This window comes from Myotis daubentonii, chromosome 16, assembly GCF_963259705.1.
Source record: "Myotis daubentonii chromosome 16, mMyoDau2.1, whole genome shotgun sequence".
Lineage (NCBI taxonomy): Eukaryota > Metazoa > Chordata > Mammalia > Chiroptera > Vespertilionidae > Myotis > Myotis daubentonii.
Window position 1 is genome coordinate 32,953,957 of NC_081855.1, and position 19,615 is coordinate 32,973,571.

Consider the following 19,615-nt stretch of genomic DNA (forward strand, 5'->3'; position numbering starts at 1 on the left):
GAAGCAAATAGCACCCCAATAATACAGACCGAACCACCGTGAGAATCCAATCATCCTTTCTCCTTCCCTGATCTCACTGAACCGAGCGTTTAGGGGCTTATAGCCCAGTTCTCGTTGCCAGGCCCCCCATTCCACCCTGTCTTTCATGCATCAGAGCCTCGCCTCTGAAATCACAATTTATTTCTGTCGATGTGGAAGACATGGGTGTTACCCTGGGTGACAGTCATAACAGGACAAAAACCAGGAGACCAGACTGCATTTATGGATAAATATATTAGCAAATAAATACATTTCTCAACATAGTGCCTGATTCAAGCGTCTTTCTGTCTGGTTCAGATATAAATAACCATGTGGGTGCCTCGGTACCAGTCCCCACTGACTCTGCGGGAAGAACATTCCCAGGGGGGGTCCTGTGCCCGCGGTGCTCCCACATTCACATTCCAAATGGGATCACGCCTGCGGGGCCAGCAATGGTCAGGCTGCCCTGGGGTGAATGTCACCCCAAGGAGGCCCCTCGGCCCTTGCCCAATCGGTACCAGCCACTCAGACCAGACTTCCTGCTCCAAATCTACTCTCGCACTCACACCTCCTGTGTGTCCCTGGCCTGTATGGCTTATACTGGGAAGTGAGCCTCTGGGAACATCTAAACCCAAGGGTCCCACTCTGCTGGCCCTCTGTTCTCCCCTGTTCCCTATCCCTACTCGGAGAGAAGACTCTCAGACAAGAATTCCTTGTCCTTGTTCAGCTGTCTTTCTGCCTTTTCTACGTTTACTCCATCTTCTCTCTATGAAGTCCAACAGAAACCCTCTTCTTTCCGCCCACTTTGGGACTTTGACGTGGGAGATCTCCAAGGAAGTTATTCCCTCCACTACCGCCAGCCCCAGCTCCTGGAGAAATTGGGGCTGCTGGAGTGACAAGGAAGCTTGAAGGTCAGAAGCTCCACCTCAGGGAGAGAACCCCATACTCTGGCTTCCCAGAGCCTCCCCTCTGACTTAATATCGTGTATCTGAAAATTAAGGACAAGAAGGGAAAAACATATTCCCTCATGTACTGGGGCGGGTCCTGCAGAGTCCTCCCACCCTGCCCTGCTTTTAGTGTTCAGAGGTCACCACAGCTCTTGATCCTTTTGCAAAGAAGGAAAATGATAAGAGCCAGGGTTGGTGCTGATGCAGCAGCCTTACCAAGGGGGAGCCAAACTGGTGTGCAGGACTCACCCAGGAAAGGAGGCGAGGAGGGGTCATGAAATCGGCTGGACACATTGGCTGGTATGAACATGAGGCTTGGGATGAGGGAGACCTGCTGGGGCTGGGGGAAGGAGCAGCACCTTTATAACACCTATCTACCCATACCTAGCTTCCTGCTCTCAAAACACAGCCTTCCGGGAAACCAGCCCACACAGGCAGCAGCTGGTTCCCTGCCGGACACAGGCGTGCTGCACCGCACCTGTGTGCTGCAGACAAGCTCTGGAGCTGGGAGCAGGAAACAGGACCTCCTGCCACCCTCCGTCACCGCTCCTCTTCCAGCGGTTCCAGAAAGGACGGCGAAAAGAGGGGTTTTTTCTGAGATCCTTTCTTCTCTCGGGAGCAGGCGTCTGTGCCAGGTAGGCCCTGAGTCATCCAGAGCACACTCTTGGTTGGAGGTAATTACCCCTGAACATCTCACACGGCCTGTTCACACAGCTCCTCAAGCTCCTCCTCCGAGCCTGCATTTAGAGAGAGGGGAAGAAAGAGGTCACCGAGGGTCACACGGCCCCTTGCTTATACCAGCTGCAGGAGAGTATGGCCGGGAGGCAACCACAGAGAGGGAGGAGTAGAGAGTGTGTCCAGAAGGGATGATTGGATTGAAAGCTGAGAGGGGCCCCAGTGGGGATACAGGGTGGAGAAAAACAAATCTAGAGAAAGAGAAACACATATAGCAACCAGTGTGTTACCAATACCTACTCTTCATTCATTCACCCTATAAATATTTATTAAGCACTCATGAATCTGGCCTGCCAACATGTGCCATATTGAAGACCAAAATGAATAAGTATGAACCTGGCAACCCTGTAGGAGAGAAGGCTTGTGTGCAAATGGGAATAATGCCAGTGGGACAGGACTGGGGTCTTAGAGATGAATGGAGTAAGGCGAGCGGTCATGTCCCAGGGGAGTAATGAGCTGGTCCTTTAGGAATAGGTAAGAATTGGAATTATGGGAATAGGAAGGCAGCAGAATATTCTGGGCTGCAAAATCTGCAACACGTGTCAAACCAGTTTGGCTAAAGCATGGAGCAGGGGAAGGGAAAGGGAAGAGTGGAAAATAAGGTTGGGCAGGAAGAGGGAGGCTAGATGGTGCTAGAGCTTTGAAGGCCAAACCAGGTTGGATTTTCCTTTACTGTGGACAAAACAGGACATTTGAGGATTTCCGGACGGCTGATTCGAGGAAGATGGCCCTGGCAGCAGTACACTTAAAAGAGTAAATGAGCTTGGCGTGTGTTGTTTAGTGGTTGAGCGTCAACCCATGAACCTGGAGGTCAGGGTTCGATTCCTGGTCAGGGCACATGCCCAGGTTGTGGGCTCCATTTCCAGTAGGGGGAGTGCAGGAGGCAGCTGATCAATGATTATCTCTCATCATTGATGTTTCTACCCCTCTCCCTTCCTCTCTCTGGAGGGGGGAAAAAAGAGTAAATGGTTTACACTTCTCCCCAGTAAGAGGGTAAATAGCTTAAATCACCCTGCTCAGGGAGACAGATAGCAGAAATCCAATTAGTGCCATTTGCCAACCACACCCAAGGACAGATGAGATTAAGAGAATAAATCTCATTTTGGTACATCAGCATAAAGCTGATGATTATCCTATTGAAATCCTCCCCCAAGTCCTCCCCTAAACGCCCAGTCTTAAACCCCTCAAACAAAGGTCCCAGCAAGCACTCTCCTTCCCAGGAGCACCCCTTGCCCTTCCCCTCCAGCTCCTTCTTCCCCCACAGACATGCTTCTCCTAAACTCTAAGGGACCCCATGAGGCTTGCAACCAGGAGAGCAATGGGCAGTGGCAGTTCATCCCAGCAAACCCCTTGAACCTGTCCCCAAGGCTCCCTTTTCTCTGACTTCTTAGTGAGCCAAAGCAGCCCAGCCTAGTCTCATTTCCTTTGTTTCACTGTCCCCAGCTTTAATAAACAGCCTCTAAAATTCACCTGGATTCCTGTTGTGAAATTTTTCTGCAGGAAGTCAAGTACTACCAGACTTGACCATACAGTACCACCAGCCCTAGGCAGACCCTCTCAGGGACAGGTCCCCTTTCTGGTAACACCCCTGCCTGGTTCATAATTTTGCTCCTCGAAATATGTCCAGGAACCGTGTCTCCCTCCTGAGGGGGTCAACTTCAGTCCAGAACAGAATTCTCACCTGGATCTGAGGTGGAAATCTGACCCTGTCTACTTGACCCTGCTCTAGCCAGAACCCAGGAACCCAAGGCCACTCCCTCCTCCTTGGAGGGCCTGAACCCATCCACACAGAGCCACACTTCCTGACCCCCGGCTCCATTCACAACTCAGGAGCCCCGAGTCCTAGCTCAGACCTTTCCAGATGCCCAAGGTCTTCCACCCCAGGTGTTTTCTAACATCTATGCCACACGAAGACTTCCCCTGAGACCTCCCTATGATCTGTAACCAAGGAATGACACCTGGCAGAGCCAGAGCGCTCTAGCCAGCATCCTAGGCAATGGCAGTAGTTCAGTATTTTGACTGTCACACCTGTTGTACACTTCTCAACTCCCATCAACCCCTTGTCATTGGATTTCATTTGTTCTGCAATATACAGCTCTCATCTCCTCTCCCCACCACACCCGCTTCCCCTGAAAACTCACCAGGCTGGGCTGGCAGCACCTGGCAGTGTGGGTAAGGGCACGGCCTGCCCTCTGGGGTGCCAGAACTCCATCTGGAAGGCCCTTCCCCAGGTAGGTGTGGTCCCAGGGGCTGGCGTGGAGTCAGACACAACCACACTGGCTGTGAACTTGGGTAACAGGCACCTGGGGTTTCTGGTACCATCCTCCTTTCTAGGCCCGGAGGTCCGAAGATCAACGGGTGGGCCTCTGGGGACCAAGGGTATGCCAGGCTGGGGTCATAATGGGCGGAAATCTGGCAAGTTAGGTGTGCAGTCAAGTCCTGGGGCCGAGAGGCTGGGGTAGGTTCTGAGAGACCCCCCCGCCGTTTCCTCTGTGGGTGTCGGACAGGGAAGCCAGATTTCTGCAAGTGGAAGAGACTGCTGGGACTGGGACTGGGGCTGGAAGCATCATTTAGGTCTGGGGCTGGCTCTGTGAGGGCCCCGGGCTGTTGTGGGAGCTGCCCGGTAGGGGCTGCTGCGTTGGATCTGGCAGCTTGCTGATCAGGAGAGGGCGGCTCTGGCTGGGGCTGTGTCCGAGGAACAGCAGGCCGGGACTGGAGGACCCCAGTTTCAGCACCAGGCTTCCTGCCGTGCCACTGGAAGCGCTTTTTGTAGTGGTGGTGCCGATGGCGATGATAGTGGACGTGGCTGGAAACCTGGGCTTCCCCTCTGGGCACCACCGAGTCCAAAGAACGGGGTCGCGAGGTCACACTGGGCTGCGTCTCCTCCCCCTGGGGCTCCCCTTCAGGGCTGCAGTAGACCAAGGGGTCAAAGTCACTGCTGAGAGAGCTGCGGAAGGTAGAACTGCTGCCATGGATGCCTTGCAGGCTGATGTCTGTGCAGTTGACCATTGAGTCACTTGAAGAGCCATGACAGGGCCCCGAACTGGAGTCACTGGCTGGCCCATCTGCCAGGTAGCCGCTGCGTTCTGTGCAGTAGCTTTCTGCGGACCCACTGCTGTCATGAGGCCTGGCCCGGCGTGGGGGTGCTGGGCAAGCGGCAGTGTGCTGTGCAGTGCACTGGAGGCGGCTCAGACCCCAGCTCTGCGCAAAGGGGTGCTGGGCCACTGTCCGATGCTGCTGCTCGCCTGGAGCCAGGGGATGTGGAGCTCTGGGGAGGCGGTGGTGCCGGGGGCCCACGCCTGGCTCCTGGGCAGGTTGGAAGGGACTAGGTCGTGCAGGCCGAGCCACGGCCGTCCGGGAAGGGCCCAGCAGGTAGGAAGCAGGGAGGTGGTAGTGGGCATGACCAGGATGCTGACGAATAAGGTGGAGTCTCCGGCCTGGTTCCTGGTAAGACCGAGAGGGTGCCAGGGACTGGGAAAATGAATCTCCCCCTGGAAGAGAGAACCAAGAGCACAGGTGTTTGCACAGACCTATGAGGGTGCATTCAGAAAGGTGTGGCTGTAGCATACCTCTCTGAGCCTGCACAGCCTTAGAGCCCAGTCAGAATCTGGGCGACCGAGGACGTTCCTAACCTGTATGTGCCCTGGGATGCCCTCGCTCCCTCCAGTCAGGTTGTCCCCTGGGGTTTCCACTCTGCATGGCAACCCCTGCTCCCCTCAGTCATGGGGGCTCCTTCGCTGCAAGCACACACTGCACCTCTGGGTGGATTCAAAAAAGGCTTTCTTTGCCTCAAGATACTTCATTTCCATCTCTTAGGAAATTGCCATAATATCCTGGTTTTGATAGCATAGGATTGTTTATTGCCAGAAAGTTGAAATAAATATACAAGTTCAGATTTAGACTCAACAAAGCTGTCATAAAAATACAAATAATTTTTAGAATAATAAAGATGTCTGCCCTGTGAAGGGCCCTCCCCCTCAGACAAGGCACTCCCGAACAGTGCGCAGCTTAGAGAACTGTTGAGGTAGTGCTGCTTCCTCCCAGCTTCAAGGCAAACCCTTCACCACAGGGAAACCAGGTTCTAGACCAGGGATGGGGAACGTCCAGTCCATGGGCCATATGAGGCCCCCAAATCATTTGGTTTGGCCCTGCCAAGGCATTAGGGGTGAGTTAATGAAATGTTTGACCCAAATAGCAGACTAATTTTAAGCTGATACTTTTGTATGGCCTGTGAATGATGTTATAAATACCCGCATGGCCCTTGGCAGAAACAAGGTTCCCCACCCCTGCTCTAGACCCATCTGCCTGTACATAGGGCAGACCTTGGTCCGCCTCCTACCTACGATGTTGAACATGCAGAGGGGACAAGTCCGATGCTGATAGAGCCAGGGGTCCACACAGGCACGGTGGAATTCGTGGAGGCAGGTAATGACTCGTAGCTCCTGGAGAGAACAAGGGGCCAAACCAAAGTTATCTGTAGCTACAGGAGTGGCCAGGAACCAGAACATCCCCCTAACTTCCTCTGGCCTCTCCTTTTGGTATCACCTACTTGCAAAAGACCTCCTAGTGGAATAGGAAAGGTATGGGCTTTGGTATAAAGTAGACCTGGATTTTGCCACTTAGCTGCATGACCTTGGGCAAGTTTCTTGACAGTTTTCTGCTGTACAAAAAGGATAAAAAACTAATCTACCCTCACCCCTCATGGTCATGAGACTAAAAGGAGATAATGCATCTAAAGCACCCACTGCAGGGCCTGGCACATGGTACACACTCAACAAACAATAGTTCTCTTTCCTGGAAAACCAGGAAAATAACCAAACCTCAGGGATGTCCTCTACCTCTGCACCTTGAAGGCTACAAAGGACACAGATGCAGCCAGAGCACTCACACCAGCCTCCTCCCCCAAGCTCTAGTCTCCCTCCCCAGCCTGGTCACAGAGGTGACCCACGGTCTCTGCCTTACCTGGCCCTCAGAGAACTCCTCCAGGCAGATGGCACACACAGGGGCTGAGCTGCAGCTGCTCTCTGAGTCTGGCCACTCAGCCCGGGCCCTCCTACAGCTGGCCTGGTACCTCCTGGTGGCCAGCTGGCTGATGGCCCAGGCTGTTTGCTGCTGAAGGGAATCCTGGGAAGAAAGGTAGGGTTCAGAATGGGTAAGGGATCCTTTTCCCTCACCCCTGGGCCCCAGCTTGTACTCAATTCCCGGTCACCCTGATAGATCATGTGGTCAATTGGCTACCTTTGAAAGTCTGTCCCCTTTGAGTTCATATATGGCTCTGCCAAGCAGGCCAAGCCCTCCCACCCCACTCCCCCACTCATCAAGCTTCCCTTCCCTTGATGACCTGATGGAGAGAGTTTTTACCCAACTGCCTGCTTAACATCTCAACTTGGATATCCAAGTGGCACCTCAAACTTGGTCCAGCTTCTTCCTCAAACACCCCAATGTGCCACAAACTGAATTCCCTAATCCCAATTACCCCCCTCCCCCCAACCACATACCTGCCCTCCCCCAGTCTTCCCCATCTCAGTCAATGGCAATTCCATTCTTTGAATTGCTCAGGCCAAAAATCTTGGTGCCATTCTTGACTCCTCTCTCTCACACTCCATGATAACCCCACTAGTAAACCTGTAGCTCTACCTTCAGAGCATTTAACTAACTGTTACCTCTTTCCCTGCTACCTCCCTAACCCAAGCTACCATTACCGTCACCTGGATTCCTGTAAGAGCCTCTTAGCTGGTTTCTCTGTTTCCAGTCCTGCCTCCCTGTAATCTAGTCTCCTCAAAGCGGCAAGAGGGATCATATTAAAACTCAAGTCAGATCTTGGCATTCCTTCTGTTAGAAACCCTTCAATGGCTCTCATTTCACCCAGAGTGAAAACAAAATCCTGACAATGGCCTACACAGCCCAATGCAGCTGGGCCCTCATGACTCTGTCCTCATCTCCTGCTCAGTCCTCTCACTCTCTACCTTCCAATCACAGGGCCTTCTCACCGCTCCTCAGACATCCCGCAGGCTTCCGCCTCAAGGCCTTGACTGACTGCTTTCTTCACTCAATCACTATCCCCAGCTACCTGCACAGGTAACCTCCTCCTCCATTTAGGGTCTTTCCTGTAATGGCATCTTCTCAATGAGGCTTCCTGGCCTTACTTTTTAAAAAAAAAGAAAAATTTTTCCTAGCAAAGCATCTTTCTTTCTTTCTTTTTTTATTATTTTATATATTTTTATTGATTTCAGAGAGGAAGGGAGAGGGAGAGAGAGATAGGAATATCAATGATGAGAGAGAATCATTGATCGGCTGCCTCCTCCATGCCCCCTCCTGGGGATTGAGCCCGGAAACCCAGGCATGTGCCTTTGACAGGAATTGAACCTGGGATCCTTCAGTCCACAGGGATGATGCTCTATCCACTGAGCCAAACTGGCTAGGACCCTGGCCTTACTTTTTAGCTCTGTCCCCTTTGCCTTGCCTCTCCTCCTTTCTATTTTATTTTTTTCCCTAGCACATATGACCATCTAAAATACTACTAGTATATATTTTACTTATTTCTTTTTTTCATTGTCTGCCTCGTCCCACTAGAATGAAAGCTCCTGAGGGAAGGGATCTGTTGTCTTTTTTGTTCCCTGTGCTACCCCCAGTCCCTGGAACAGTGCCTGGAGCATATGAGGTGGCTCAGTGTATTCATCAAATGAATGAACAAATGAGCAAACCTATGGAGCGAGGCTGCTGGAACTCACCAAAGTTAAATGCCAGTATATTCAGATGTAAACTATTTCATGGGCATAAAGGCAACTTCTTTCCTCACTTTGTTTCCTGCTCCTCACCCTCCCACACACATGCACATGCCCACCTCCACCAGGGAGCCCACCCTGCTCACCGGCCTGCTGTGGCGTGGGCGGCACCGGATACGGAGCACCGAAGCCAGGATGACCACAAAGATGGTGCCCACCACCGTCAGGAGGATCCACACATCATAATCTGGCTGGGGGAGCGAACAGAGAGGGAAAGGGTCATGTTCTGGAAGGAGCTGGGTCAACCTGGTAGGAACATGGGAGTCCGGGTGACATAAAGATTGCGAAAGGTCCCCTTGAGTCTTCTAGCAGAGGGGACGGGGTGGGAAGAACCTGCAGGTGGGGTTAGGTGGTTCCTCCCTGCCCGCAGGCACTTACTTGTAGGAGAAGGTCCTCCAGGTGTCAGCTGTGAGAGGCACTATCTGAAGACCCGCGTGCTTGGGGAAAGGGGGAAAGGGACCCTCTGAGAGGTGGGAGCTACCTAGTGAGCCGCTGGGTGAGGGTCCTAGCCAGCAGAGAAACACCGGCCAGGGTTCAGGGGGCCCAGGGTCAAGGTTTCCTTCTGGCTCTGCTACTCTGCGCCACGAAACCACAGAGCTGAAAACAACGTTAAAACTCAGCTGGGCCGATTGGCTCTTTCTGCAGATGAGGCCCAGAGAGGAAGAGAAAGCACCCGGAGACACACAGCTGGTGGATGAAATTGGACTAGGGGGTTTCCAAAGTCTCTCCAGGAGTCTAGGGGCTTTCGGTGGGAGATGCCAGGAGACAAAGTGGGGGTAAGAGCAGGTGCTGGCGCAGGGTCTGGAGACCAGCAGTGCTTACCCAGGTCGGGGGCTCCTTCAGCTCAATCTTCACATGGGCCTTTCGGTTCTTGTACACAAACTCCATCAGCTTCTCAGCATCATTACCCCAGATCAACACCACTGGCCAAGTCAGCCCCAGAGGCTGCTGCAGCTGCAGAAGGAAAGTGCCCACAGGGCTGCTGTGTCCTGACTTCTCCGCCCCCTGTCACTTCATCTTCCTCTGGCCAGCACCACCTCCCACACCCCACTGTCCCTGGTACCTGCTCCGCAGCAGCTCGGTCCTCGGTGATGTCAAAGAGGACGGCGCTGGCTCCTCGCTCACCCGCCATTCGGGCCTGCAGAGGCACACAGCAGAGGGCCAGCTGGGGTCAGAACAGGACACAGCCCATCCACACCCCACTGTACCTGCTCACACACCCACCCCTTCCCAGGGCCCTGTACACGCCGCACCCCAGCGCACTCACATGTAAGGGGTCAGTGGAACTGGGGTTCCCTACCCCACTCTGAGTTCACCCAGGTCCTACTGCCTTCCAGGACAATATTCAGGCCTTCCTTTCCTAATGGGACAAACCCTTAACAAGGATTTAGTAGGGGTCAGGCGGTGAAAAGGCTCTGAGGCTAGGGCCAAATAAGGCAGCCCCTGTCCTCAGGGTTCCACCAGTCTGCCTTCACTAAAAGAGTGAGAGCAGAGAGTAGGGAGTGGCCAGCAGCCTAGAGCCTGAGGATGACCAGTCCCCAGTGCAGAGGGAGTGGGGAGAGCAGAGAGGTGGACAGCTGCTCCAGAATAGAGTCCAGCCCTGCCTGACAAGAGGAGTCTGCCGGGGATCCCCCAGTGCAGGCAAAGTTCCAAGAGCCTGGGACACTGCTCCTCCCCGAGGTCTCCGTGCAGAGCCCCAGGCTCAGCCCGCCTCATGGGCTCTCTCCCTGCCACCTCTAGTTTGCCTGCTCTTTCTCTGACTCCAGTTCAAGGACTTGATGGAGTCCAGTGCTTTATCCCTTCATCCCCTCCCTGAGAGGTGGCACTAGAGAATCCGGTAGGGAGGAACCTAAGAGGCCGTTCCCACAGGACACAGCCATACACATGTGCACAGGCATGCTCGCCAAGGCTCCAGGAGCAAGCTTGGGGAAGCGGAATCTAGCCAACCAGGCGGGGCAGAGAGCAGAGCCAGAAAGAACAAAAAGCAGGGATCTTGGGGCTCTGGGTGTGGGGTAAGAGAAGGGCGATAAGAGCCAAGGGTGGGGTGGAGGCACAGGGCAAAGGACCGACAAACAGACACTGTTACTGGCCTTAGTGTCAGGTCTCCCTGCCCTGCACAGCCACCTCCAGGCTCCCTCCCTACAGCAAAGGCCGGGCCTTCATGCTCCTGGGGGCCTGCTGAGTCTTGGGGGCCCTCCTGCAGGTACTGAAGGAGTTAATCCTCCTGCAAGCAGTGGTGGCAGGAAGAGGAGCCAGTGCTGGGGCTTACTCACACTCTCGGAGCTTTGATCTCTGCTTCCCTTCCCGCAGACAGCCTGTCGGGGCAGGTCTCCTGCCAGGCAGGCCCGGGAGCGGCCACTCTCCTGCTCCCTGCACCCTGCTCCCTGCTCCCTGCTCCCCAGGTGGCAGCAAGGCCAGGGGCCTCTCAGAACAGGCAGCCCGCAGGCAGGGGAGCTGAGCCCGGGAGACACCAAGTGGGGCCCTGTTTTGGTCAGGAGGGTAACTTTCCTCTTCTCTCCTCTCGCAGGGAAGCTGGGCTGGGCCCTCTACCAGCACCCAGGCCCAGCCCAGGCCCAAGCTGCCAGGCTAATTGACTGGAAATTCACGAGACTCCGGAATGGAATTACTAATGACGTTGAGAGGTCACAGCCTCCTACCCACTTCTGACCAGAAAGTCCACCCCACCTAGGCAACCCCAGGTAATTTTCAGAGCCCTCCAAGCCAGGGTGTGGGAGCAGCCACAGGGGAAAAGGAGAGGGACTCCTACAGCTAATCTCAGAATCCAGGACTTGGCCAAGGGGCGGGGAGGTCACCCCAAGTCTTCACAGAACTGAGAGTCCCGGATCCTCCATGCTGCCAGGGCCTCAAGTTTCTTACCCCCAGAATGAGACCCTGGCCCAGCCCTGCCTGGAAAAGCATGAGGGAAGGGCACAGACTCCTTTCTCTGGAGATTTTACTTCCCCACCCCTCTCTCTTTGAAGGATTGGGGTAGAAACGGTGGAAAGTAATTACCCTGCCGTTCAAACACCCCAGCCCATTACAGCCCATAATTACAAAGTTGTAAAAATGATCAAAGAGAGAAAGTTGGCCAAGAGGAGAAACAAAAAGGACTTTCAGGCAGTGGGTGCCTGTGTCTAGAGTTCTAGGAATCAAAAAGTAAGCTCACGGACCTCCTTCTGCCCATGTTCCTTCCCGTCAGTGGGAGGGAGGGAGAAGAAGCACCTCTATAACCTGAAGGCAGAGAGGAATGGGAGACTGAGCTTTAGAAAGACAACCCAGAGACGTTTGGGAGCTGCAAAGAGTCAGCCAGCCCCCCAGAGGGAGCAAGCAAGGCTGCCCACAGCCTCCATCAACGGGAGTCAATACAGCCCAGGGCTTCTACACTACCCTCTGCACTTCTCTGGGCCTTTGATCTTCCTCTCCAGACACAGTGACAGCCTCAGTACATCTTCTCCTCATCAGAGATTGACTGAACACCTACTGTGCGCAGGGCATCAAGCCAGGGAAGGGTAGGCCTCGAGACCAACTCATAATCTAGTTGTTGGTACAGGGCATAAACATAAAATTATAACGCTAAAAACAAAGAAAAAACGTTATAATACTGATGACCACATTTTTTTCTCGTTTTTGTCTTGTTTTGTTTTATATGTGTGTGTGTTTTTAAATTGATTTCAGAGAGAGGAAGGGAGAGGGAGAGAAAGATAGAAACTTCAATGATGAGAATCATTGATCGACTGCCTCCTGCATGCCCCCTACTGGGGATTGAGCCTGCATGTGCCCTGACTGAGAATCAAACTGTGACCTCCTGGTTCAAGGTCAACACTCAACCACTGAACCACACAGGCCGGGTGATAACCACATTCTTGAGCACAAATGAATAAAATAGATCAGTAGTTTCCAAACTTTTTTTTCACTACAGAGAGCCCTTCTCTCCACTCCCCCCCCCCCCGCCACACACACACACACACACACACACACACACAATCTGACACAATCTTCAATACATGAAACAGATAAAAGTGAGCTAAAGTTGAGGGTAGGAGTAAGAAGGGCCCTTGGTTTCCTCAATCCACAAGGCTCCTCCATGAAACCTGGTGTGGAAAGAATGGCCAGAGACCCTGGCAATGTGCCAGGAGTGAGAGATTTCTGTTCCTAGTGGGCTAACTGGGCTGGGCCTGTCAGGAAAGATACAGTAGAAGGAAGAGGGGGGATTCATCTGGGCTTGAAAGCAAGGGGAGGAAGAAGTAGAAGGGATATGACTTTTATTGAGACCCACTCTACCCAGACTGCTTAGGTCTGAGTCCTGAATTTGCTACTAATTATTAGCTATGACACTTTAGGCAAATCACTTAACTGTTCTGTGCCTCAGTTTTCCTTTCTGTAAGCTGGGGGTAATCATAGGACCTACTTCGCAGGGTTGTTCTAAGGACTATATAACTTAATCCACGTAAAACCTTATAATAGTGCCTGGCACTATACATTCCTTAATTATTGGTTATTATTACATCTGCTGTTACGATGTGCTTTGTGTCCATGATTTCATTTACTCCTCACAACAACTCTGTAAGATGGTCATCGGCCCCTCTTTTTTAAAAAATATATTTTATTGATTTTTTTACAGAGAGGAAGGGATAGGGATAGAGAGTTAGAAACATCGATGAGAGAGAAGCATCAACCAGCTGCCTCCTGCACACCCTCTACTGGGGATGTGCCTGCAACCAAGGTACATGCCCTTGACCGGAATCGAACCTGGGACCCTTTAGTCCCCAGGCCGGCGCTCTATCCAGTGAGCCAAACGGGCTAGGGCTTGGCCCCTCTTTTGAGTGGAGGAAACCCAGGACTTCAGCCTGGTGAGTGCCCGGTGACCAGATAGTGGTCTCTGTGGTAAGGGAGGCAGGGTTTGTGCCCATCTGCTTGCCCTCAGAGCCAGCTCCTTCCACCAGGCAAAAGGCCATGCTCTAGCCCAGGCACGAGGTGACAAAGGCCTGGGTAATCACGAGAATGGCTGTGGAATTGTTAATAAAGATACAGCAAGCAGTTTGGGTGACTGGATAGGGGGAGAGGGAGTGGTGGTGACAAGAATGGACGAGTCCAGAAGAATTATGATGAGGGTTTCAGAGATCAAGAGATAGTAGTGAAAGAAAAAACCCACCTCGTCACTATGAAAGCATGGGATGATGACGACAATAGTGATGCTGCAATCGTTTATTGCATGATTACTACGTGCTTAGTGTAAGGCTAAAAGCTTCCATCTGGACCATAACTACCTTCTGACGTAAGTCCCATCATTATTCCTCTTTTACAGATGAGGAAACAGAGGTTCTGAGAGGTGAGTGAGCTAAAACGTCCAGGTAACACTGAGGGACAGTGGAGACACAAGGCTTCAGGCCCAGGGCTGCCTGGTTCGAGAGCCTCAGCTGCCAGTGGTGATGGAACCACTGACACTAACCAATATGTCAGAGCAAAGTGATTGAGGTCAGTGGTTTCCAAACTTTCCTTACCAAAGACCCACCCTTTACCTATGCAACTCTCGAGATATATATATATATATATATTTTTTTTAACCTGATTAGCTGCACCTGTATATCTATACCATTTTTTCCTATGAGATAACTTGTATGAACACACTGAGCTGTTAGAATTCCAACCAAAAGCAAAAATGGAATATTTTAGTTAAGCCTATGGGACTCTAAAATATTGGAAGGAGCTCAAAGACCCACATTATTACCTTCACAGACCTCCTTTGGGCCAGAGGATCCCAGGTAGGAGCTACTCAGTCAGGTCAAAGGTTGAGACCTGAGGGAAGCCTTGTCCCTGACCAGTGGGGCAGCCCGGGGCTAGAGCAGTGCCTACGAGGTTCCCACCCAGTAATGGGGAGCTGCCAGGTGAGAAGCCAAGGGAGAGTGCAGTGGGGGCAGGAGGTGGAGAACGCGTGGGCAGGGGGCCGAGAAAGATGAGGTCACAGGAGAGTGGCCAAGGTGCTTCTTCTAAATCCCTAGATTTGTGTTTGTTTGTTTTAGCTCAAGCACCATTTGTTGCCTAACATACACTATTTTCATCCTCACAATCATCACTGGGGTGAGAAATAAAAGCCCCATTTTATGGTGGTGGAAACAAAGGCCCAAGGTCCAGTAGCTCCAAGAGTACTGACCACGTGTTCCCTGCCTCCCGGGGTCGGTGCACAGGCCTCATTTCTGCTACAGGAGTGTGCGGAAGGGAAGCCACCGAGTGGACACGCCCTGCAGGGTGCCAAGTATTCGCAGGCATGTGAACTCACACACTGCTCTGGGGGAACAGCCCAGCGTCTCTGAGCCCTCCTTCCCCTCTCTTACTCCCCCTCCCCCCCGCCTCTACACACACACACACACACACACACACACACACACACACACAATCTCCATTCACATTATCACTACCTAACACCAAGCATCTTGTCTACCAAATGAATAAATGGACATTTGCCCATAAAGCAAGGGCAATGAAATGGCCCGAAGCAGGGCAGCTTCAGCCTCACACAGTCCTGCTGCCTAAGGACCCCCACAGCCGAGCAGAGCACCACACTCTCCAGCTCCTTCAGGTGTCCCTGTTCACCTCCCCAGGAGCCCCCTCTGCATGCGCATGGCCAGGCTGGGAGACATCCTCACCTACCTGTAGGCACCACATTTAGAACCCTGCCCCCATCCCTGCCCCCGGGGGATCACATAAGAACCCCGGCTGTTTCCTTGAGACGTGTGGTTTAGGGAACAGCCCCCTCAAGGAGGATCAGAAAATCCTCTGGGGACCTGGGCCTGGGCACAGGACCTCAACCCCCAAGTCCACATGACTGTGCCGCACAATCTAACCACACTCTGGCTTATGTCCCCATGAGAATCTTTTCACGTGTGTTCGGTTTTCCCAGCCAGAATGGGAGGCAACAGAGCAGAGAGAGTAAAAGCCCATGTTTGAGACCTGGACAGGGCTCAGTTCACATCTCAGCTCCACCCTTCCCAGCTGTGTCATCCTGGCAAGTTACTTAAACCTTCTGATCCTCACTCGCCTTATATGCCAACTACAGATAATAATGTCTAGCTTTCCTGATTGTTGTGAAAAGTAAATGAGACCATATATATAAGAATCAGTCCCACGTTCCGCCTGGCACATGGTAAGCGCACAGAAAACAGTAACGAATGTTAAAGCGGGGGTCACGGATGCAAACATTTCCAGGGCCTGCTCCCCACCGGAGAGCACACAACCAGACAGCCCACGTCTGGAAAGGCTGCAGCTGTTGCCGGCTGCAGCCAGCGGTGCCCATGGAAATGTGAGGCCACCAGTTTGCAATCTGGGAGGAAGAGCAGGAACTCTCTGAAGGTGGGGCAACGGCTTCTGTTCCTGCTGTTCGTTTGCGGTGCTAGGCAAACAGCTCCAATGGACAGAAAAGCTCTCCAATCCTGTTTGCTCTGATGGCAGAGGAGGCGGCTCAGGAACTTCCAGGTGATGGGGGAGGAGATGGGGTAGAGCACATGCCCTAGGTGACAGTGAAAGGTTCTGCTTGTATGGCCTTAGCCTGGCAGCTCAGTTAGTTAGAGCATCGTCCTGATACACCAAGGTTGCAAGTTCGGTGCCCGATTAGGGCAAGTACAAGAATCAACCAATGAGTGCATAAATAAAGTGGAATAACAAATTATTCCTCTGTCTCTCTCTCTCAAAAATCCATTGAAATAAATGAAATTAAAAAAAAAATTTTAAGGTTCCGCTCATAGGTGGGTAGTGGGAAAGGACAGAGGCCTGAGTTCCCACCCCTCTCAGACCTGGCTTAGGGAAACCTGCCTGGACTGGGCACACAGCACACTTAGGAGACGAGAGGCCAGGGAGCACAGGGGCCTCACAGACCGGAGCTGGGTGACGTTCAGAGTGTACGTGGGGTCCAGTGTGAATCTACCTTGCTGGCCAGTGACAGGCAGGGACGGGGGGCCCGTTGGGGACTCTCCAGCTTGACGATACTGATGAATCCAGGCTCCAGATTGTCATCATCACTGGCGTTGCACAGGTACAGGGGGTGGGACTGCAGAGAGAGAGAGAGGAGAGGTTAGGGAGGCTCTAGGGAACAGGAGGAAGCTGGGAGAGCCAAGCACTTCTCCATGGTTCCAGGCAGGTAGCAGGCAGGGCCTTATGCTAGGAGAGAGGGAGCATTCTCATTAGATTGCCTCATAGTAAGCTAATAAGTGTCCATTGCCATTGCCAGGGCCAAGCACACATGGAGATGGGGGCTAGGAGTGGGCAGCGTCCAAAAGGGGGACCTAACTGAAGAGCTCGCTGCAAAGCAGCGCAAACAACCCTCAAGCCCTGGTTTTCCAAACGGGTCAGAGGCAAAGGGCTCTTTCCCCAGCCCTGCCTCTCCCACCTCCTAATTCCTCTACCTGCCCAAGCACCAGACTAAGCCATATCAGTGCTTCCAGATCTTGCCTTCCCTCCTTGCCCCTGCCCAGGACAGTGCTGGGTGCTGCTGGTGTCTCCTGCGCCCTTGCGATGCCCCCCGGCAGCTGTTGCCTCATAAAGTCCCATCTCTCCTGGGCTTGGGTCTTCTCACTCAGTGCTGCCTTGATCTCTTCAATATCCCCCTTTGCCCCTGCCTGTGACCATCTGAGATTTAGCAGGGTGCTGACAGGGGAAGAGACTATTTGGGGGTGTGGCTTGGCTAAGAGTTAACCCTTGAACAGCACAATTCCTAGGGGCTCATCCTGTCCTCCAGGAAAGATGCAGTGGGATGGAGCCAGCTCAGCCATCGGCTCTGAAGGCTCTGAGATCCAGTCCAAGACCTGAGCCTCCAGCCTGCTGGTGCTGAGCAATGAGCAAGGGGGAAGTGGGCCCAAAGGTGATAACAGAGACCAAAGGATCCCCTCGTCACAGGGACGAGACAGCCCTTCTATGTACTCTCTTCTCATTCAAAGTGATTCAAATACCCATTTGAATATAATTTTCCCAGAGTGCTGTGAGAACAAAGTATGATTTATCTGGCCCTGGACCATCCTATGGACCAGGGTTTCCCTCATGGTGGAAACCCAATGTGTCCTGGCAAGAAAGGGGATTTCCTACCAGGGAGCTGCCCTCTCTTCCCTCTCTGCTGTTGTCGAAAGGACTTCCAGAAAGAACCATCGGAGGAACCAGGGAACTTTGAACTTATGAAGATGACAATGTCAATGATGGATTTAAAAGCACACACACAAAATAAAATAAAAGCACAGTCATTGGTGTGTGTGTGTGTGTTTGTGTTTTAATCCTGACCCAAGGACATTTTTCCATTGATTTTCAGAGTGAAAAGAGGGAAAAACAGACAGAAATATCAATGTGAGAGAAACAAATCGATTGGTTGCCTCCTGCACGGGCCAGGGAAGAGCCTGCAATGAGGTACACAGGCCAATGCTCTATCCACTGAGCCAAACCTGCTAGGGCAGCACAGTCATTTTTTGAAAGCACTTTAAGGCTGTGCCACCTCAGTCCCTGGAACATGGTAGGCTCTCAATAACTAGGGCCTACCTTGCTTTGAACTGTATGCTTGTGAATGAAAATCTTTGGGCAGGGGATGTTGAGATTGGAGGGAGTTCACTCATGCTCCTAGAACTTAAGGACTAGCGGTAGTCTAGTGATCATGGCTTGTATGGGGGGAAGCTTATACACCCCTCACTGCCAGAAAAAGGCTGGGGCACAGGCTGGGTGCTCTCACCTCAGTGAAGCTGCAGCCCCTGTCTCAGCAAGCTCCATTGGTCTGTCTGCCCATCTGCCCAACCATGCAGCACTCATTTCTTCATTATACCAACAAGAGTCCCCTGGTGCCAGGCACTGTACAGAACATTGAGGAGTCGAGGATGAATCAGACAGGCCCTTGCCTTAGAGAAGCTCCAATGACTAGTGTACAAACCTATTGTGTTGTGATGTTATAACGCAGGTGCATGCGATGGCCTGAGGAAAGGCATAAGGCTGGGTGGGGTGTGGGTGGGGGGGACTAACGATCCCATGCAGGAAGGCAGGGACACTTCGGTGGTTCTTGGGGACTGAACAGCTAAGTGTTTGCAGGGGAGAGTGCCTTCCTGGCAGAGGAAGCAGCCTGTGCCGAGGCGTGGAGGTACAGTCACAGGGCTGGGAGGGACTGTGGGAAGTAGGTCTAGTGCGAAAGAGAAAGCAAGAGATTGGGCTGAAAAGGTCAGCAAGAGCCAGACCACAGAATTGCATGTGAGAAGGATCTTCCTAGTGACAGTCTGGTGTGGTGAGTTAAAAGTCAGCTGCTCGAACCGAACAGATATGAGACCTTCCTTCAGGAACAAGTTGCAGCCACAAACGTCTGCTGCTTGGCTTGACCCATTCCCTCCTCCCCAACCCCATCATGCTACCCATGGTCCAGCTTTCTTAACACCAAGACATCTCTCACTGACCAGAGGGTCAATTGGGAGAGGGGAGAAAGTCACTTTGGAGAAAAGCAGTTTAGAGAAGGATTTGCAAATATTTAACCACCTCTCTGCCCCCACCCCACGCCTCCATAGTGATACAATGAAGGATGCCTCTGAGGAGATGGAGGGGGAAAACTTGGTGTCAGAGTCACCAGGCTGCCCTAGTCTTGAACGACTAGGGAAGAGGGAAGGGGAGAAAATGAGCCATTAGTCAATGCCTCTGGCGCGCCAGGGCCTTTAAGATGTGATCTCACTATGAGGTAGGTATGATGATCCCCATTTAAAGAGGAAGAAGCTTGAGGCTCGAAGTTAAGATCAGAACCCAGCTCTGTCTGACTCCATCCTCTGGAGTCACGTAACTCCAAATGAACCACATAGTCAACCCTCCACTGTTGATGATGATGTTGAGAGTTTACATTTATTGAATGGACACAGTGAGCCATTGATTGTTTTGAGCACTTTTGTGCATTAACTCTTTTCATCCTCATAGCCCTATGAGGCAGAAACTATTATTGTCTCCACTTTAAGGATGAGGAAACAAAGGCAGTAAAAGGTTAAGTAACATGCCTAGGAGTATGCAGCTAAAATCAGAAGAAATGAAAAGAAGTGCAGTATCAGATAGGTTAAAAAAAACAAACAAGCACAATTGAGAACAATTTCCATTGGATTTTGACAACATGATACCTTCCCTCAACTCATGACCAAGAAA

At 52.3% G+C, this 19,615-nt stretch overlaps 1 protein-coding gene across 6 annotated transcripts in view; it reads right to left on the bottom strand.

Annotated features, from left to right (window-relative positions):
* Positions 1–254: 254 nt before the first annotated feature.
* RNF43 (ring finger protein 43) overlaps positions 255–19,615 on the bottom strand; it is a 60,862-nt gene continuing 41,501 nt past the window's right edge. For 3 of the 6 annotated variants that reach the window (XM_059669604.1, XM_059669602.1, XM_059669605.1), the window contains 8 exons: positions 16,404–16,526; positions 9,549–9,623; positions 9,308–9,439; positions 8,572–8,676; positions 6,663–6,824; positions 6,040–6,142; positions 3,842–5,191; positions 255–1,702 (listed from right to left, as the gene is read on the bottom strand). In XM_059669604.1, the coding sequence (XP_059525587.1) occupies positions 1,659–1,702; positions 3,842–5,191; positions 6,040–6,142; positions 6,663–6,824; positions 8,572–8,676; positions 9,308–9,439; positions 9,549–9,617 (1,965 nt within the window). In that variant the 5' untranslated portion in view covers positions 9,618–9,623; positions 16,404–16,526 and the 3' untranslated portion in view covers positions 255–1,658. Of the gene's footprint in view, positions 1,703–3,081; positions 5,192–6,039; positions 6,143–6,662; positions 6,825–8,571; positions 8,677–9,307; positions 9,440–9,548; positions 9,624–10,758; positions 10,845–16,403; positions 16,527–19,615 lie in introns of those variants that run through there. The other 3 variants (XM_059669600.1, XM_059669601.1, XM_059669606.1) reach the window with 2 other exon arrangements.